This window comes from Globicephala melas, chromosome 12 (genome assembly GCF_963455315.2).
Source record: "Globicephala melas chromosome 12, mGloMel1.2, whole genome shotgun sequence".
NCBI classification, from domain to species: domain Eukaryota; kingdom Metazoa; phylum Chordata; class Mammalia; order Artiodactyla; family Delphinidae; genus Globicephala; species Globicephala melas.
The window spans coordinates 44,576,430-44,592,639 of NC_083325.1; the positions used below are offsets into that span (position 1 = coordinate 44,576,430).

General features: G+C 41.8%; 1 protein-coding gene across 2 annotated transcripts in view; it reads right to left on the minus strand.

Annotated features, from left to right (window-relative positions):
* Positions 1–16,210, minus strand: part of SPTBN1 (spectrin beta, non-erythrocytic 1) — a 196,467-nt gene that overhangs the window by 127,053 nt on the left and 53,204 nt on the right. For both annotated transcript variants that reach the window (XM_030877218.3, XM_030877220.2), the window contains exon 2: positions 15,019–15,213. In XM_030877218.3, the coding sequence (XP_030733078.1) occupies positions 15,019–15,166 (148 nt within the window). In that variant the 5' untranslated portion in view covers positions 15,167–15,213. The remainder of the gene's footprint in view (positions 1–15,018; positions 15,214–16,210) is intronic.

A 16,210-nucleotide genomic window follows, 5' to 3' on the forward strand; every position in this document is an offset into this window, starting at 1 on the left:
CAAGCTAAGGAAAACGTGGTATAATCCTGAAAACTAGAGGCCACGTGATAGAGCAAAAACAAAAACAAAATACTGAACAGTGGCCTGCCTTGCACATTTGTGACCAAAATACCCCATACAGCTCTCAAGACACCCCAAGCATCTGGAACCCAGAAGAAAAAACGTAGCATGAGGTTTCATATAACCAAAACCAAATTCATGCTCCTCCCGCCTTCCTTTCCCATCCCCTCCACAGCCCACTGGAGAGCAAGTCCTAGGGATTCTGATTAACGGCTTAAGTCTTTGCTCTCTCAAACCCTTGGCGACCGCCCCAGTTTCAGGGCCTCCTACTCATCTCCTCCAGACAAACAGGACAGTCTCCCCAAATGGCTTCCCTCTATCTAGCTTTCCTCCTAGGCCTTCCTCCATGGTGTCCCCAGAGGGCTCCTGCTGACACCCAAGTGCCATCCTACCAAAGGGTTCTGAGGTTAAGTCACCAGAAGGCTCAGAACCCCTGGGGGTAGAAATCCAGGTGAGGCCACTCTGTTTCATCCAGAGTGGCTCCAAGTTTGCCATTTTACATATTGAGGTAGCAAATACAACTCTACTTAAAAATAAAAATTCTCGCAAACTCAATGTTGAAAACCACAGGCTAAATTTAAGGATAAAGACAGCTCCTTGGCAGGGCATTCGAGGCCCTCCTCGCGCACTTCTAGGGTTCTCCCTCTAGTTCCTTCTGTACTTCCGTATGGCTGCCCAAGACAGCCGGGTACTGTCGTGCCATTCTGGGCACCACCTGTTCAGCCTGTAACTCCCTTCCATCTACTGATATTGCCTCTCCTCTGCGAGAACTGAAAATCTTTTCTGCTGGCCACAAGCTTGTTTTCACTTCATAACCTATCTCTATACAGTTGACCCTTGAACAACGTCGGTTTGAACTGTGCAGGTCCACTTTTATGTGTATTTTTTTCAACAGTAGATACTACACTACAGTGTTACATGATCCACGGTTGGTTGAATCCAGCAGATGCAAAACCACACATACAGAGGAACCATGATACAGAGGGCTAACTGCCAAGTTATACAGTACTCGGATTTCTCACTGACACAGAGGGTCGGCATCACTAACCCCCACATTGTTCAAGGGTCAACTGCATTTCTAATGTTAACCACAGTGCCTGGTACATAGTAGGTGCTCAATAAAGATTTCATTTATTCATTCACTCACTAATAAATGAATGAAAAAAAATCAAATAATCACTCTAATAATCATGATTCATAAAGCTTAAAAACAGAGAGACCACTTAGATGTTCTTTCAAATGGACCTGTTATCACAGGGTTTTCCAACACTGTTGGTTATAAACTCTAATTAGCGGATCAATACTAGCATTTTAAAAAAATAGAACGAAAAATATCAGAGCATCTCATGAAATACACGTAAACACTACTTTGTGAAATTGAAATGTGGGTGCACACACACACACACACATACCCACATACAGACAGTTCCTTACGATGGTTCAACTCGATTTTGCAAAAGCAATACATGTTCAGTAGAAACCATACTTGGAATTGTGAATTTTGATCTTTTCCTGGGCTAGCAATATGCTGTATGGTACTGTCTCGTGATGCTGGGCAGCAGCTCTAGTCAACCAGGCAGTCACAGGGGTGAATAACCAATACACTTGGAACCATTCTCATTTTCACTTTTAGTACAGCATAAACAATACATTACATGAGATGGACAACACTTCATTATAAAATAGGCTTTGTTAGATTCAGGCTAATGTAAGTGTTCTGAGCACGTTTAAGGTAGGCAAGGCTAAGCTATGGTGTTCAGTAGGTTAGGTGTATTAAATGCATTTTTTTTGGACTTACGACATTTTCAACTTGCTGATGGGTTTATCAGGACATAACCTTATCGTAAGTCAATGAAGATCTGGACATAAATTTATGTGTGTACTAGATTGCCATGTAAACTATATTTCTTACTGATATTTTGCTCAAATTTCTTTCTTTCAAAATCTTAAGTCAGTTATAGATTAGATCAACGTGATTACTCTAAAGTCCTCCATTCAGTTTAAAAAACATAGAAAACTTCATCCTTCATGACAAAATTCAGTTCAGATAATAACGGTGTTGGGTGTGCCAATTAAAATGGCTCCCTGAATGTGAGGGAATCAAAAAGAAAAAGGAAAAACCTACATGTGGGCACACCTGAAGATTACAGCTGATTAAATGCACAAAGAAAGCACAAGCACACCTGTTAATTCAGTGTCAGGGGTTTTGGGTTTCAAATTAGTATCAAGTGCCTTCTCCAGCCTTGCCTCCTCTCCATCCCATAATTCTCAAGGCAGTCTTAAATACCTCTCCATTATTTACAAGCATCCCTACTAATACCAGCCTTCCCTCAAATGCATGGAGACAGCTCCACGGACGGTGCGTTTAGGGGCTCAGGGCAAAAGCAAGAGGTACACACTGATCCTCTGCAGGACGACCAGTTCCAGGTACAAAACTTTGTATTTTCACAGTAGAGACACACAAAGGGCTAAAAGATGTGGTCTGTAAACTTATTTCTCCAACATCAGTATATAACACAGCTTCAGGACTATCAATCCATGGAACTGTCAAACCCACATCCTGGCTAGAGAAAAGGTAAAAACTGACCACGGGTCCAAGCTGGATAAATGACAGGCCGCTAGCCCCATGGATTCAGAAAGTTACTAGATTGTTTCTGTTGTTGTTAGCCACAGAAGAAAAGGCTTAAATTATACATCAGTGAAAACAACCATCATGACAACAGCACTCGAGTCCACTTGGAGCCTAGTCTAGGGGACAGATGAGGGAAACAGATTTGGCTGTTGAAGCAAAATGGAAATATTCTAGGAACCATGTACTACAATGATAGCAATTCCTTCTCTGTCGTGTGTGGCCACCATATTCGCCAAATTCCCTATGTCCTTAAAGTCACAATATGGTATTCCAGGAGGAAAACTGTGGCCAGCATTTACAAATTTGTGATGAACCCTTAAATTATCAAACTCCAACTTCCGGCACCCACTTGAGGCTAATGTGACACATAGGAGAACACAGGCAAACTGTAGGCCCACCCAGGAGTGACTGCCTCTTTAGAGATGCCCGCCCCCATTGAGCACCTCTAGTATCCCAGAAACATGGAAGGCAAAGAGACAACGAGAGAAGAGGTCCAGAAACACTGCAGTGACATGAAAGAGGAGAAGACAAATCAAGAAATCTTTAGCTTTAGCTCTTCTGGCCAAAAAGCAATAAAACCCTAGGGGCAGACGTGTGCAGCACAAAAGGGGGCAGGTGCCACCCTGAGAGCATCGTGGAAGGATGTCTGATCCACTGTAGAATGGTTTGTACCAGCTTCCAAACAATGCCCCAAACTTCCAAAAGCCTCTCTTCAGGTGACAATGCAGTACGGAGATCGGCTCCTGCCAAGAACGAAAATCTAAGACAGTCCCCTCTTTGGTGGGGAAAAGACTAAACTCCAGATTCTAACAATCAACTGGTCCTGCTACTGTTTATAATAATTTTACATGGAAAATATCCCAAAAGATATACATCAAACTTTTAAAAGGAATTATCTTTAGGGATGGAGACAGGTTTGGGGAAGGGGAAACATTTACTGTCTACTTCCGTAGTGTTTGGACTTTTCTTTCTTTCTTTTTTTTTAACAATGCATGCGTTGTAACATACAATATACAATGCAAGGCATTATTTTATAATATATTTTAATGTAAAATTCTTAAATATGTAGAACTAATTTTTCAATGGTATTACAGAAATTAGGGAGAAATTTTCCCCAAATGAAGTGATACTTAGTAGTTCTGATCATGAATCAGTTCTTCAGTCTGACAAATAAAAGTACATAATCGGGGCTTCCCTGGTGGTGCAGTGGTTGGGAGTCCGCCTGCCGATGCAGGGGACACGGGTTCGTGCCCCGGTCCGGGAAGATCCCACATGCCGCGGAGCGGCTGGACCCGTGAGCCATGGCCGCTGAGCCTGCGCGTCCGGAGCCTGTGCTCCGCAACGGGAGAGGCCACAACAGTGAGAGGCCCGCATAAGGCAAAAAAAAAAAAAAAAAAAAGTACATAATCGCATTCTGACTTATGTGAGGAATGCCGAAAGAAAACATTACTCGTTGTCACTGGCTTTGAGGAGTTTAGCAGTCAGCCAGAGAGACAAAGTATGGATACATCCACCTTGAGCACACACACAAAATCAATAAGGCTCAGGCTGGAGCCAGTGGAGAGGGCTTGGGTTTGCTGAAGACTTACAGGGTGATCCAAACGGTAACATGCAAGGCAGGGAGGGTCCAGGGACCTGGCAAATGGCCCAGCATCTCCCTGACTTCAGTCCTTCCTTATGATGCCTACGGACACAATGATGTGGCTGATAAAACAATTTCACATGCATGTTCAAGAAATCAAAGGAGTCTGCAGAAATTTAAACCTATGTGACAAAATTTTTATCAGCCTCACCCAGTAACATGTGCCCATCACCCAATTATGTCACTACCTTAGGGTTCTGAAAATTCACAGGTGTGCAAGAAAGAGATTAAAACTTCCCTTGAAAATTACCTAATGAGACTCTAGAAGAGATAAGAATTGTGGAAAATGGACATCTCTAACAACCAGAAAATGAAGAGACCAAGATTCAGGTTTGGGGGAAGTGTCACAACACTTTTGTGTAATACTGTCGCATGCACTGACTGTTTTATACATACAGTCTATTTTCCCGAAATAGATTACATGTCGGTGAGGAACATGCTAATACTGTACTTACGTCACTCTACTGCTAAAATATCTGGAATGACATTCTATTACTGGGCACCTGTCATACTCTAAGAATGTGCTGGTCCTTGAGGCCCCAGAAGAAAGAATGGGATAGACTGTTTCCAAGTCACTAAATCACCAAGCAAATTCACAAATTAACTTAGGTACAGACTGAACAGCTTATTCTAATAAGACATTTTCTAAAGACTGACACGCTAATGTTCATTTCTCTTTGTTTACTTCTTCCAAGATCTTAAAGGAAGCTGTAAGGTTATTGGTTGCTTTGTTTTAAGGAAGCTATTAGTCAGTGGTGATGGTCATCTTGCCATTTTTATAAAACAGTGTTCCCTCTGAATCAAGGACATCTATCTATCTGAAAACATGCCATGAACATTTACTGTTATGTACTGCCATCTGCCCAACACCCACTCCCTTTTCCAGGAGGACCTCCATGCGGTTCCAGGGAGAGCTACTGTGTTCTTACGTGCCTCTACACCCTACACCACAGTGCACCAGTTCAGGAGTCACCCCGTGACCAAAGCCTCATAAATTACATCCTCCTTAGCAAACAGCCCCAACGTTTCCAACTGGAACTAGAAAAATGGGACAAGTGGTGGATAGCAAAGTCCAGGGGCACATGGCAACCACACCTCCTGCTACCTGGAAGACCACCTGCAGGGGCAGAGACAGAAGCTAAAATCAAGAGATTGAGAGACGGAAAGCCTTAATTTCTGTTGTTCCAGGGCCTGTCTGCACTTTGCCTTTCCTTCAGACTGGCTGCTTAGCTCTTCCCTTGATCACACAAGATATACCAATATCTTTCCCCAAAAGTCCTAATATAAAATACCTTCCCCCACCGCACCACAATTCTGCATTAGAAATGCCAACCACAGCCTCCGACTGCCAGCCAAATCCCCTCTAATCCGTGGATGAATGCAGCCAGTATGTTTTAGACATGTGACTTCCTGCTCTTCACCAATGTTCTCTTTTAAAGGTAATCATTCGTAAGTAACCAGTGGGTCATGACCTGGTATAAAAATATTATCCGGGGTCTTCCCTGGTGGCACAGTGGTTGAGAGTCCGCCAGCCGATGCAGGGAACGCGGGTTCGTGCCCCGGTCCGGGAAGATCCCACATGCCACGGAGCGGCTGGGCCCGTGAGCCATGGCCGCTGAGCCTGCACGTCCGGAGCCTGTGCTCTGCAATGGGAGAGGCCACAGCAGTGAGAGGCCCGCGTACCACAAAAAAAAAAAAAAAAAAAAAATTATCCGGGCCAATCAGAGCCCCAACTCTATACTCAAGCTCATAGAGATCTGAACCAGAGAAGGCCAGAATTTTGAGTCGTTTAGCAGTGACGTCAGAAAAGAAAGATGGGCAGGAGGTAGAGTTGGAACCATAACATACCAAAGCCGTCAGTGAGCTGAGTTATGATGAGCAGATACCAGCACTATGCAGGGGGCTCCCATCCACGAGGTACCTGCCCTACCTGAAAGATGAAGATCACCTCCAGCCCTACAGCAGCCTCCGTCACTAATGGATTCCTGGGGTTCATGCACCTGAAACTTTGCAGTAACCTCCCCACCCCCACTCCACCACACACTATCTTTATTCAGACACTCAAGTGAATCCCTGTTCCTGAAAACCAGAAAGGACTAACCCCAGATAACTGTGAATGCAGAATTCTTTCCAGAGAAGCCAATCAGCAGACACAAACCACCTTGTTACCTTCTTACCCAGAACCCTCCCACTGGGTTACTATTTATGTGATCGTGTCAAAACTACCGACAAATACGCAGTTTAATAATCAAAGTCATCTTCTTTAATCAACTTGGTGTCAAACATCAAAACATAATTTAAGAAACTATTTAACATCTACCCAGCATCAATTTTCTCTACAAATTAGAAAATTAAATTGAATGTTACTGCCGCAGATGGTGGTTAAATAAAAACCTTAGCTATATGAATTGTCATTGTTAATATAAAACCTACTTCATGACACTTTTAGCTTGTTCTCATTGTGGGACATTGTTTTTAAAGGGGACAGGACTTTATAAATGCCCTGTATGTAAATGATGTATTTTCTTTTTACCTTCTTATATTTTCTTCTTTACCTGCTCACAGGTCCACTTTGATAGAAAACTGGCAAAAGAGTTAAACGGTAGAAGTGAATTTAACAGATGGAACAAAGACGACCATATGAGATGACCGAACACCCGCCAGGAGGCTTATCTGATGACCACATCCAGGTAAATGAAGAAGTACTTAACTCTACAGTACTTTCAGATGCCTACGAGGTATTTGCCATCTATTCCCAGGCAACTGCCGGCTAAAATCATAGTATTATCCTGTCAGTAACTTTCATAGAATTTTTTCTGTTCTTCCTCACTAATCTACCACTATTACTCACATAAGAGAACAGAGGGAAAAAATCAGAGAGGTACTGATAACATGCTATACAACACGGATGAACCTTGAAAATGTTTTGCTAAGTAAAAGAAACCAGTCACAAACGGCCACATGTTGTATGATTCCATTTAGATAAAATGTCCAGAATAGACAACTCCACAGTCAGAAACTAGATCAGTGGCGGCCTGGAGCTGGGGAGGAGTGAAAACGGGAAGCGACTGCTAATATGTATGCGACTTCTCTGGGGGGTGATAAAAATGTTCTGGGATTAGTGGTGATAGTTGCACAACTCTGTGAGTACCTTAAAAATCACTGAATTGTACACTTCTCAGGGGTGAATTTTATGGTATGTAAATAACATCTCAAGAAAGCTGATATTTAAAAGACAGACAGATGGCGGCGGGTGGAGGGTACACATATGCAGAGAGGGCCAGGAAAAGTAGAAGAGAGGAGAAAAATCATGAATTCTTCCTCTTTTGCTTACCTAGGCAGTCTCCAACAAAAGACAGGTCACATTCCCTAAGTTCAATCACAAATCAAGCATAAAGTATATGGGATTTTCCCCTAGAAATGGTGACTGGAGCTCCTCAAAAGTCAGGGACTGACTTAAGGAAAATATTCTGGTGGGGTGAGAAGTTAAGACAAAGGCTAAGGTGCAGTAAGAGATGAGTAAAGGGATGAGGATTGAGAAGTTCTCTGACCTAAGGAATGAAACTTGAAAGAGACTGAAGGGCAGGAATGGGGGCTGGGTTAGGAAGAGGAATGGTGTGTGGTTAAGAGGTTTGATGAAGGCGAGGAATAGTAGGCTGTTTCTCCCAGCCAGGATCATTCATCTCAGCTGCTATGGAGTTTCAGCCATTGCTGAGATGAGAAGAAAGTCTGAAGAATATAAGGCACAGGAGCGGAAATCCAAGCTGATTTCAAAAGTCAGGAGGGCGTCATCTACAGCAGTAAGAAGAAAGAGAGGGGAGGGAACTCTGAGGAAGCTCTACCCAAAAAAGAAAGAAAAGATTCCTGCAGTCCTACAGTCAGGAAACTACTGAAGCCTTATGTATATAGAAAATAAATTGAGGGTATAATCCAGGACTACTTGTAATGACCTAAACAGACCTTCTCTTCACTAGCCTGCATGAACCTCTTTGATATGAAATGCTCCTTCAGATTCAGATTTCACAACTAATGGGTGGTGTATTTAGTGGCACTAGGGACCATGCCTGTTCTCACAAATAATCCCAAATAATGCATAATTTAGGCAAACAGCCTCAAGAGTAGATGGGGAAAAAGATGGGGTAGCTATTGAATCTGTTAATCCTAACTATAAAAATCCACTCCATCATGCAAGAAGCCTTTCCCTTGGGGCATAAAAGTGTTCCATCTGAAAGGGTGATGAGTATGCACATAAGAAAAGCTCTAGCTTAAAATTTTCAAGGAACGAATCCAAGCTCAAGGTGGTGTATCATCTTGAGAAGCCAAAAGCACTTTCTGTTTTAGTGAAAGGCCTCCTCTGTTTTGCTGCAGTGGAAACGGAAGCAGCCACGCCAAGGTTCAGGCTCCACGCTCTCTCTCCAAGTTCCAATGTTCTTTACATTACTTGACTCGTCCTCTTAAAATGACTTTGTTTTTTCCCTCTTGCGATCAATCCTTCTCTAAATTACTACAGCACTACTTTCTTGGCACTTGCATACAAGTTTAGTTCGTGTTTCATGTAAATAGGTTTTATCTTCCTAATTAGATCATTCCAGACCATGTTTTATAGATCTCTTTGCATGTTCAATAGCAAGGTGGCACCCTACTTCCACTAGAAGGAAGTAAAATATTTTACATCTATTTGTGTATTCAGTCTTGGCAGGGGGGGTTGATTGTGAATTAACAGTCGTATTCTGGGAAGTTTCTAAGTAAAACCACCGTAGCACAGGGGATCTTAAAAAATATGAAGCCAATATCTAAACCACCTAATTAAAAATTCATGATTTTAGGTAGAAAAGACAATAAGACATCTCTCAAAAAAGGTAAACTAAAACAGCTTTTACAGTTTTAAAATAAGTTTCCACCATATATGCACAGGTCTATTTGGGGATTAAGTCAATAATTTAAGTATATAACCTTAATGACAGCTTGAAATTTGCAGTCAACTGGCAGAAAGTAGATGGCAAGTTCTGCTTTAATTCTCAGTGTATGGAATCCAAGTCTTTTCCTCCTGAGAAAACCCTGTGCCTGAATTTTTTTATCTATAACTTTTGAAGAGTCCCCACTAATTTTAATTAGCACTAGAGAGCTAATTTAGGCCCCCAAGAAATGTTCTGCCCTCCTGGAGACTACAAATTAAAAGGCCCAAACAACTCTAGGGGCTGGGGTTAGATGGGAGAACCTCCATCACCTCCTGCAGGAAGACGCACCCAGACAGGGGCTATAATGAGGGCAGGGATTACAGCAAGAATGTGTTCCTCCTGCCACGAGACAGCTCTCTACTCAGTTCAGGCAGAACATTAAGCCTTCTTAGGTGCTGAGATATCAAAACATAACTGTGACCTACTTACTGGAGGGAAAGGGCAGACTAATATTTTAAAGGAGAGATGAAAAGTTGATTTTCACTTTGGTGAGAATACTCAAGGATAATAAGATTTGAATATTAAGTGAGAACACTTTAGACCATGTCACAGGAAAGTGTTTCTCAAAGAGTACTGTATGCATTAAAAATGCAGATTACTGTGCTCCCTCCCACTGAAGTGAATCTCAATTTTTTGGAGGGAGCGTGGACACCTGGAATATGCATGTTTACACAAGTCTGCTATTGAGTCTTCTGCATCCAAAAATAGTGTTCGAGCTCAAGAACAACGCCAAAGTTTTCAGCGGAAACGGCAGTGTGGAGGACCTTTGTTGCTACTTTGCATCCATTTAATAAAAGTTTAGAAGTGGAAGGCACACACACATATATAAAGAGTGATTATTTTAAAAATAATGATTCGGGCTTCCCTGGTGGCGCAGTGGTTGAGAGTCCGCCTGCCAATGAAGGGAGCGCAGGTTCGTGCCCCAGTCTGGGAGGATCCCACATGCCGCAGAGCGGCTAGGCCCGTGAGCCATGGCCACTGAGCCTGCGCGTCCGGAGCCTGCGCTCCGCAACGGGAGAGGCCACAACAGTGAGAGGCCCGCGTACCGCAAAATAATAATAATAATAATAATGATTCAATTGATGGGTTATTCCTCATCAGAATTTAAATTCACATTTAGCCAAGTGGCCAACTACTCATGGCTTCACAACTATACTCGAGACCAAATTCGTGGTAGGGATTTTAAAGCCCACATTTGTTCAGCAGGATCTATAAAGTTTTCACCAATAAAAGCATCTACGTGAAGGCACTAGAGATGCACTGTCCAAACCCGCAGCCACTGGCCAAGTGACCATGTGAAACATGGGAAATAAAATATATACTGGATTTCGAAGACTTAGTATAAAAAATGTACAGTATCTCATTTATAATAAGTTTTTTACACTGATTACATGTTGATACAATATTTTGGATTGTCTGATTAAGTGAAATATCTTACTTAGAACATTTAAAATCACATGTGTAGTATTATATTTCTTTCAGACAGCACTGATCTGGACATTTAAAGTACATCACTGCTTTAGCTGATTAAATGCTCCACCAAAATTCTTGGTCACTCAAATAAATACTTACGTTTAAAAGGAATCTGGCTTACACATACAGCCACTAATATGTGTTATTTACTCTATCCATGTAATGTAAAAGAAACAATTAGGTGCTTTCACCTCATTTTCCTATGTTTCTCAGCTGTTCTTAATTCCCCATAACCACATAATCTCAAGGTCAATTTCTTTTCCCATGTCAGTACCTTAGCAGAAAGGCTCTCCTGCAAAATTTTATCTCATAAATGCTGATAAGTGACAACTCCCAAAGTAATCTTGTTTTTAATTTCTGTCATTTTTTTAAATGTTCATTCATACACAGGCTTTCTCCTACTACTTCTCTATGCCATTATTTTGGGAGAAAAATTAATCAAAACTTTTGAATGTGATATTAGATGTTAAGATGTTTTTATGTTGTTTTTTTCCTTAATTACAAAACTGTTCATATTTATTTCAGGAAAAAGTTCAAATACAAATAAGAAATAAGTTACTCAGAAAGAAACATGGAATATTTTGGTACATAGCCTCCTAATTTTTTAAATTCACTATTTATGAGTGTTGATATAAAGATATTAATTTTAATTACTTTATCAATATTTTCAAGCTAAATGTTGCACTTTTAAAAAGACTACTTTTCCTACTTCCCCTAATTTGTGTTGATTCCACAAAATATAACCCTAAACCATAAACACCCATCACTTGTAAAAAGAAAATGTTTAGCTTTTACCTTTCTTTAAAAGATTAAAGGGTTTCTTTAATATGTAAGTTTCAGGTTTACAGCAATAGAATTCCTCATCTGTATACACTATGAAGTGATCACCAGCACAATTCTACTTACCATCCATTCACCATGCAGTCGACCCCCCTTCACCTCTTTCACCCATACCCACCCCACTTTCCCTGTGGTAACCACTAATAAGATCTCTGTATCTGTGAGTTTGGTTTCGGTTTGTTTGTTCATTTGTTTTGTTTCTAGATGAAATGGCCTCAGACACCCAAGGAAGTAGACCAGATGACCATCGATACTCTACACCAGTCTCAAAATGGGATTCCCCAGACCAGCCACATCAGCATCACCTGGGAACCTGTCAGAAACGTAAATTATCAAGTACCATCTCGGACTTAACTGAATCAGAAACTCTGGTGGTGGGCCCACAATCTGTGCTGTGATTCTGAAGACCACTCAAATTCTAAAACCACAGTTCTAGATGGTGCTGGTCTGATCTGTTACTCCCGCTATCAGCTTATAAGGCTTCTTAGAGAGCTCAGAGACTTTTCTGTCCCACAGAGCTGGGAAGTCAGATAATAAAGCAAGATAATTTCTTCCATGAACAGGTGGTTTTCCTGGTATCTTCTGGATTCACTAAAAGCAATTCTTTTTTTGTTTTTCTTTTCTTCCCCCCACCCCACATTATTTATCCTGGAGGCGGCATGTTTTCTTTTCAGTAACTTCTCGTGGTTACTCACGGCTTCCTCAAGCCACAGGATGCATTTCTGAGCCTTCTGAAGATCTTTTTAACATGTCTGCATTACCCATCATCAATTCTCTACACCAGTGAGCTTTGAACCGTTTTGCATTTTACTGAATAGCAAAAAAATAGTAGCATATACACTTTGGAGTCAGTCTGCCTTCAGTCACTTATCAGTGGTGTGACCTTGGGCAAGCTACTTAATCTCTTTGTGCCTCAGCTGCCTCATCTATACATTGTAGATAACAATCTCTCTCATAGTTGTTATGGGATTAACTGTTAATATATGCAATGCATTTAAAACAGTGCCTGACACACTGTAAGTATGCTTACTATTATTAGCATTTGTTCAAGGACCTGGATAACACAGAGGGAAAGACATCTTAGGAAGTGTAGGGACAACTGATTAATCCTAAGGACAGCTGGGGATCTCCTCTGGAACTAAAGAAAAGAACAAAGCAAGGAACTGCTCTGCAGTTTGCGAGTAAAATTCTTAAAAGGGCGATACTACAGCTGACCCTTGAACAACACAGGGGTGAGGGACACCAATCCTCCACACAGTTCAAACCCCCGTTGTTTAAGGGTCAACTGTACCTGGTAGTCTGGAACCAGAAAGTAAATGACTCATGATCAAAGATAACTGGCCACTAATATCATACTGGTCTAACAGCTCCAATGAAACCTCAAGAAAATGAGGTAAGGCATTAAAGTACAAATCGATCCACTAGCACGAGACAAGATCATGGTTTCCATAAGGTTCCATGTTAATGAATAAGCTAGAAACTAAAGCTCTAATTCTAGAGTGACTATCTGGTTAATCATTTATGCCCTCGAATCAGGCAAGCTCAAGAAAGACCTACAAATCACCACCACTCAACAAACAAATTATCCTAAGGCAGCTGAACAATTTTTCCATAGCATTTAGTTGCCTGCACCCTCAACATCCATTTCCCTCTTCCTCCTTCCTGTTGTATTCTAAAGTTTCTAGCCAAGCTGTTTGGGTGGGACTGACCCCTCGCCACTCCCAACCCTGCAATTCCCTGCACCCCAAGATGCATTCCGATTAGCTGATGTCAATCAGCATATCCTCTTCTGACTCCAGTGGAGAGAGGTTCTGAGAGAGGCACGTGACCCAAGCACAGTCAAGCCAGTGAGACTGATTCCACGGCCATAGTGGAAGTACAGTACTGGGCAAGCAGAGGTGCTCTTTTCTACTGGATGTCCTTACAAACAGATCTGGGACCCAGGGCAGCCATCCTGGGACTCCAGGGACCCAAGAGCCTACCTGAGAATGAAGTCCACACCAGCAAGGAAAGCCAAAAAGTGGAAAGAAACTGGATCCTGGTCATACCATCTAAGCCCAGGAGCAAATCTGGCTTAAATGCTAAATTTGTCTACTATTCTCTGTCATGTCTCTTTGTCATTTAAACCACTTTGGGCTAGGTTTCCTTTTGCTTACAATCAAGAGAACTCCAAACGACACATGCCTCATAAACAGATTACACTGTAAAGGTAATAAAAAAGTCAGCTATCTTCACAATTAACAGGAAACTCACTTGTTTAAGTCATGACTTTTGTTTACTTGTCATAATTAAAGATATTAGGAAAAAATACATAAACCCACTTTTCTCATTTGGAAATCATTTTATTTGGGGTCTCAAAGTACAGAGGCAAGATTTTGAATAAACTCCACATTGGCCCCTTGGTTTACACATATTCAATACTGCTGAGTTTTCATTGTGACTGAACCCCCTTCCTGATTTTCAGGGCAATTCCACCCCATCTAGGGCCCTGGTAAAAGTGTGCCCTAAGTATTCAACAGCAACAAAGGAGTGAGAAATCATGAAGTAAGGGATGTGTGCCTGTTAACTTTATCAATGGCAGACTTACCTGTTATAGCATTAAATGTGCCTTCACCAGATTAAGCTATTGCTTTTCAGATCCAAAACCTTTGCACGTGATACTAACTAACCTTGGTCACTCAAAGCAAGTACTGTAACAGGTCAAGTTAATTTATATATCACAGGCCCTAAGTAAACAGGTTAATTTGTATACAGTTGACCCTTGAAAAACAAGCGTTTGAACTGTGCAGGTACACTTACACTTACATTGACACATTTATTTTCAATAAATATACAGATGTAGAGTAAATGTATTTTCCCTTCCTTATGATTTTCTTAATAACGTTTTCTTTTCTCCAGCTTACTTTACAGTAAGAATACAGTATATCATATATATAACTTACAAATTATGTGTTAATCGACTGTTTATGTTATGGATAAGGCTTCAGGTCAACAGTGGGCTATTAGTAGCTAAGTTCTGGGGGAGTCAAATACATGGATTTTCGACCGTGCAGCAGGTTGGTGTCCCTAACCCCCATGTTGTTCCAGGGTCAAACTGTATTTTTGTGTTTAAGGTATAGTATACTTCAATATACTGAAATGTAAGATGTGTTAAAAATAAAAGATTTCTGACAAGCCTAGGGCATCTCTTTCTGAACGGCTATAAAAACCACCCTGGGCTCTGAATCACTTGGGCTGTGGGACTGACAGTCCCCCAGATAGGAAACTGGCCACCTTATGAAACAGTCGGCTTGCTCTGGTGGGACGTGTTCAAGTAGAGCTGAGCTGATCTTGAGAGGGGGACAGGGTGGATGATTTCAAAGGGACCTGTAAGGCATCCCAGGCCTCTGTGACAGGACATAAGGGCACCCTACCTGCCAGAGCCTTGATGCGGGACCGCTCAAAGAGCCGCGCGGAGCTGTTCTCGTTGTCCCAGTCGTCCACGTCCCAGCGGTTGTTGACATCGCTGTACTGCTGTTGGATCTCGATGTTGTCGTAGTCTGTGGCTACTGTGGTCGTCATCCTGGACCGCCTCAGCTGCTTCTCCACATCAGCTCCTTCTCAGAGGTCTGTGAGAAACAGAAGGGAAACCCTAGTCAGGAGTCTAAGCTGTCGATCCCCACAAAACCTACTGGGGAAAGGTGAGCAGAAGGTAACACAACTCCTACGTGCTGAGAGCAGGTCTCTGGAGTCAACCGAAGCTGGTTGGGAACTGCAGCACTGCCTCGTAACATGTGTGTGACCTTGGCCAAGGCACGTAACACCTCTGAGCCTCCGTTTCCGCAGACGTGAAGGAGGGAAGATACTCTACAAGTTGTTGAGAAGACTGAATGAGATGACAGATACCCAACAAAGGGTGGGTTTCTTCCTCCTTTCTAAAGTTTAGACTTTGCAATTTTAAAGTTTTATTAGAGCTGGATGAATACCTACCTTGGGTAGGTATTCTGAACGAACTCATCTGTTTCTATTGTGTGTCACCATAAACTATAATCTCTTAGCTTCTCCTAGAAATTCATATAATGTGATATAAGAGAACTAACAGATCATTTTATCTAAACATATCATTTACATATTAGAAAACTGATGCCTAAGATTAAATGACATAGTAAATATACAGCAGCAAGGACAGTACTAGTGTTTAACAGATACCAAAAAATGACTGAATAATGACTGAAATTATGTATATGACTGTGTTATTACAAATTCTACTACCCACCCCAATACCCACGTCTCAGGGACCCACCAGGGCCACAATGTTTTACAGGGATAAATGGGAAACAAGAACTTCAGCCTCAACGTTTGGCCCACTGCCATCTTTATCACAGTGCCCTCAGAGAATTAAGAGAGATACATTTAGCTTTAAATATATAGCTTCTCCCCTCAATACAGCTATTATTCATTCATGGAACCAAAATGTTCCGGGGACCTAGTACATGCTCAGCACTGTTCCAGATGCTGGGTTAACGGTAAACAAGATAAGGACCTGGCTCTAGTGAAGCTTACATCCTACTAGGAAGAGCTGGACCAAAAAAGCACAAAAGACAAGACAAGATAGTTGAAAAGAAA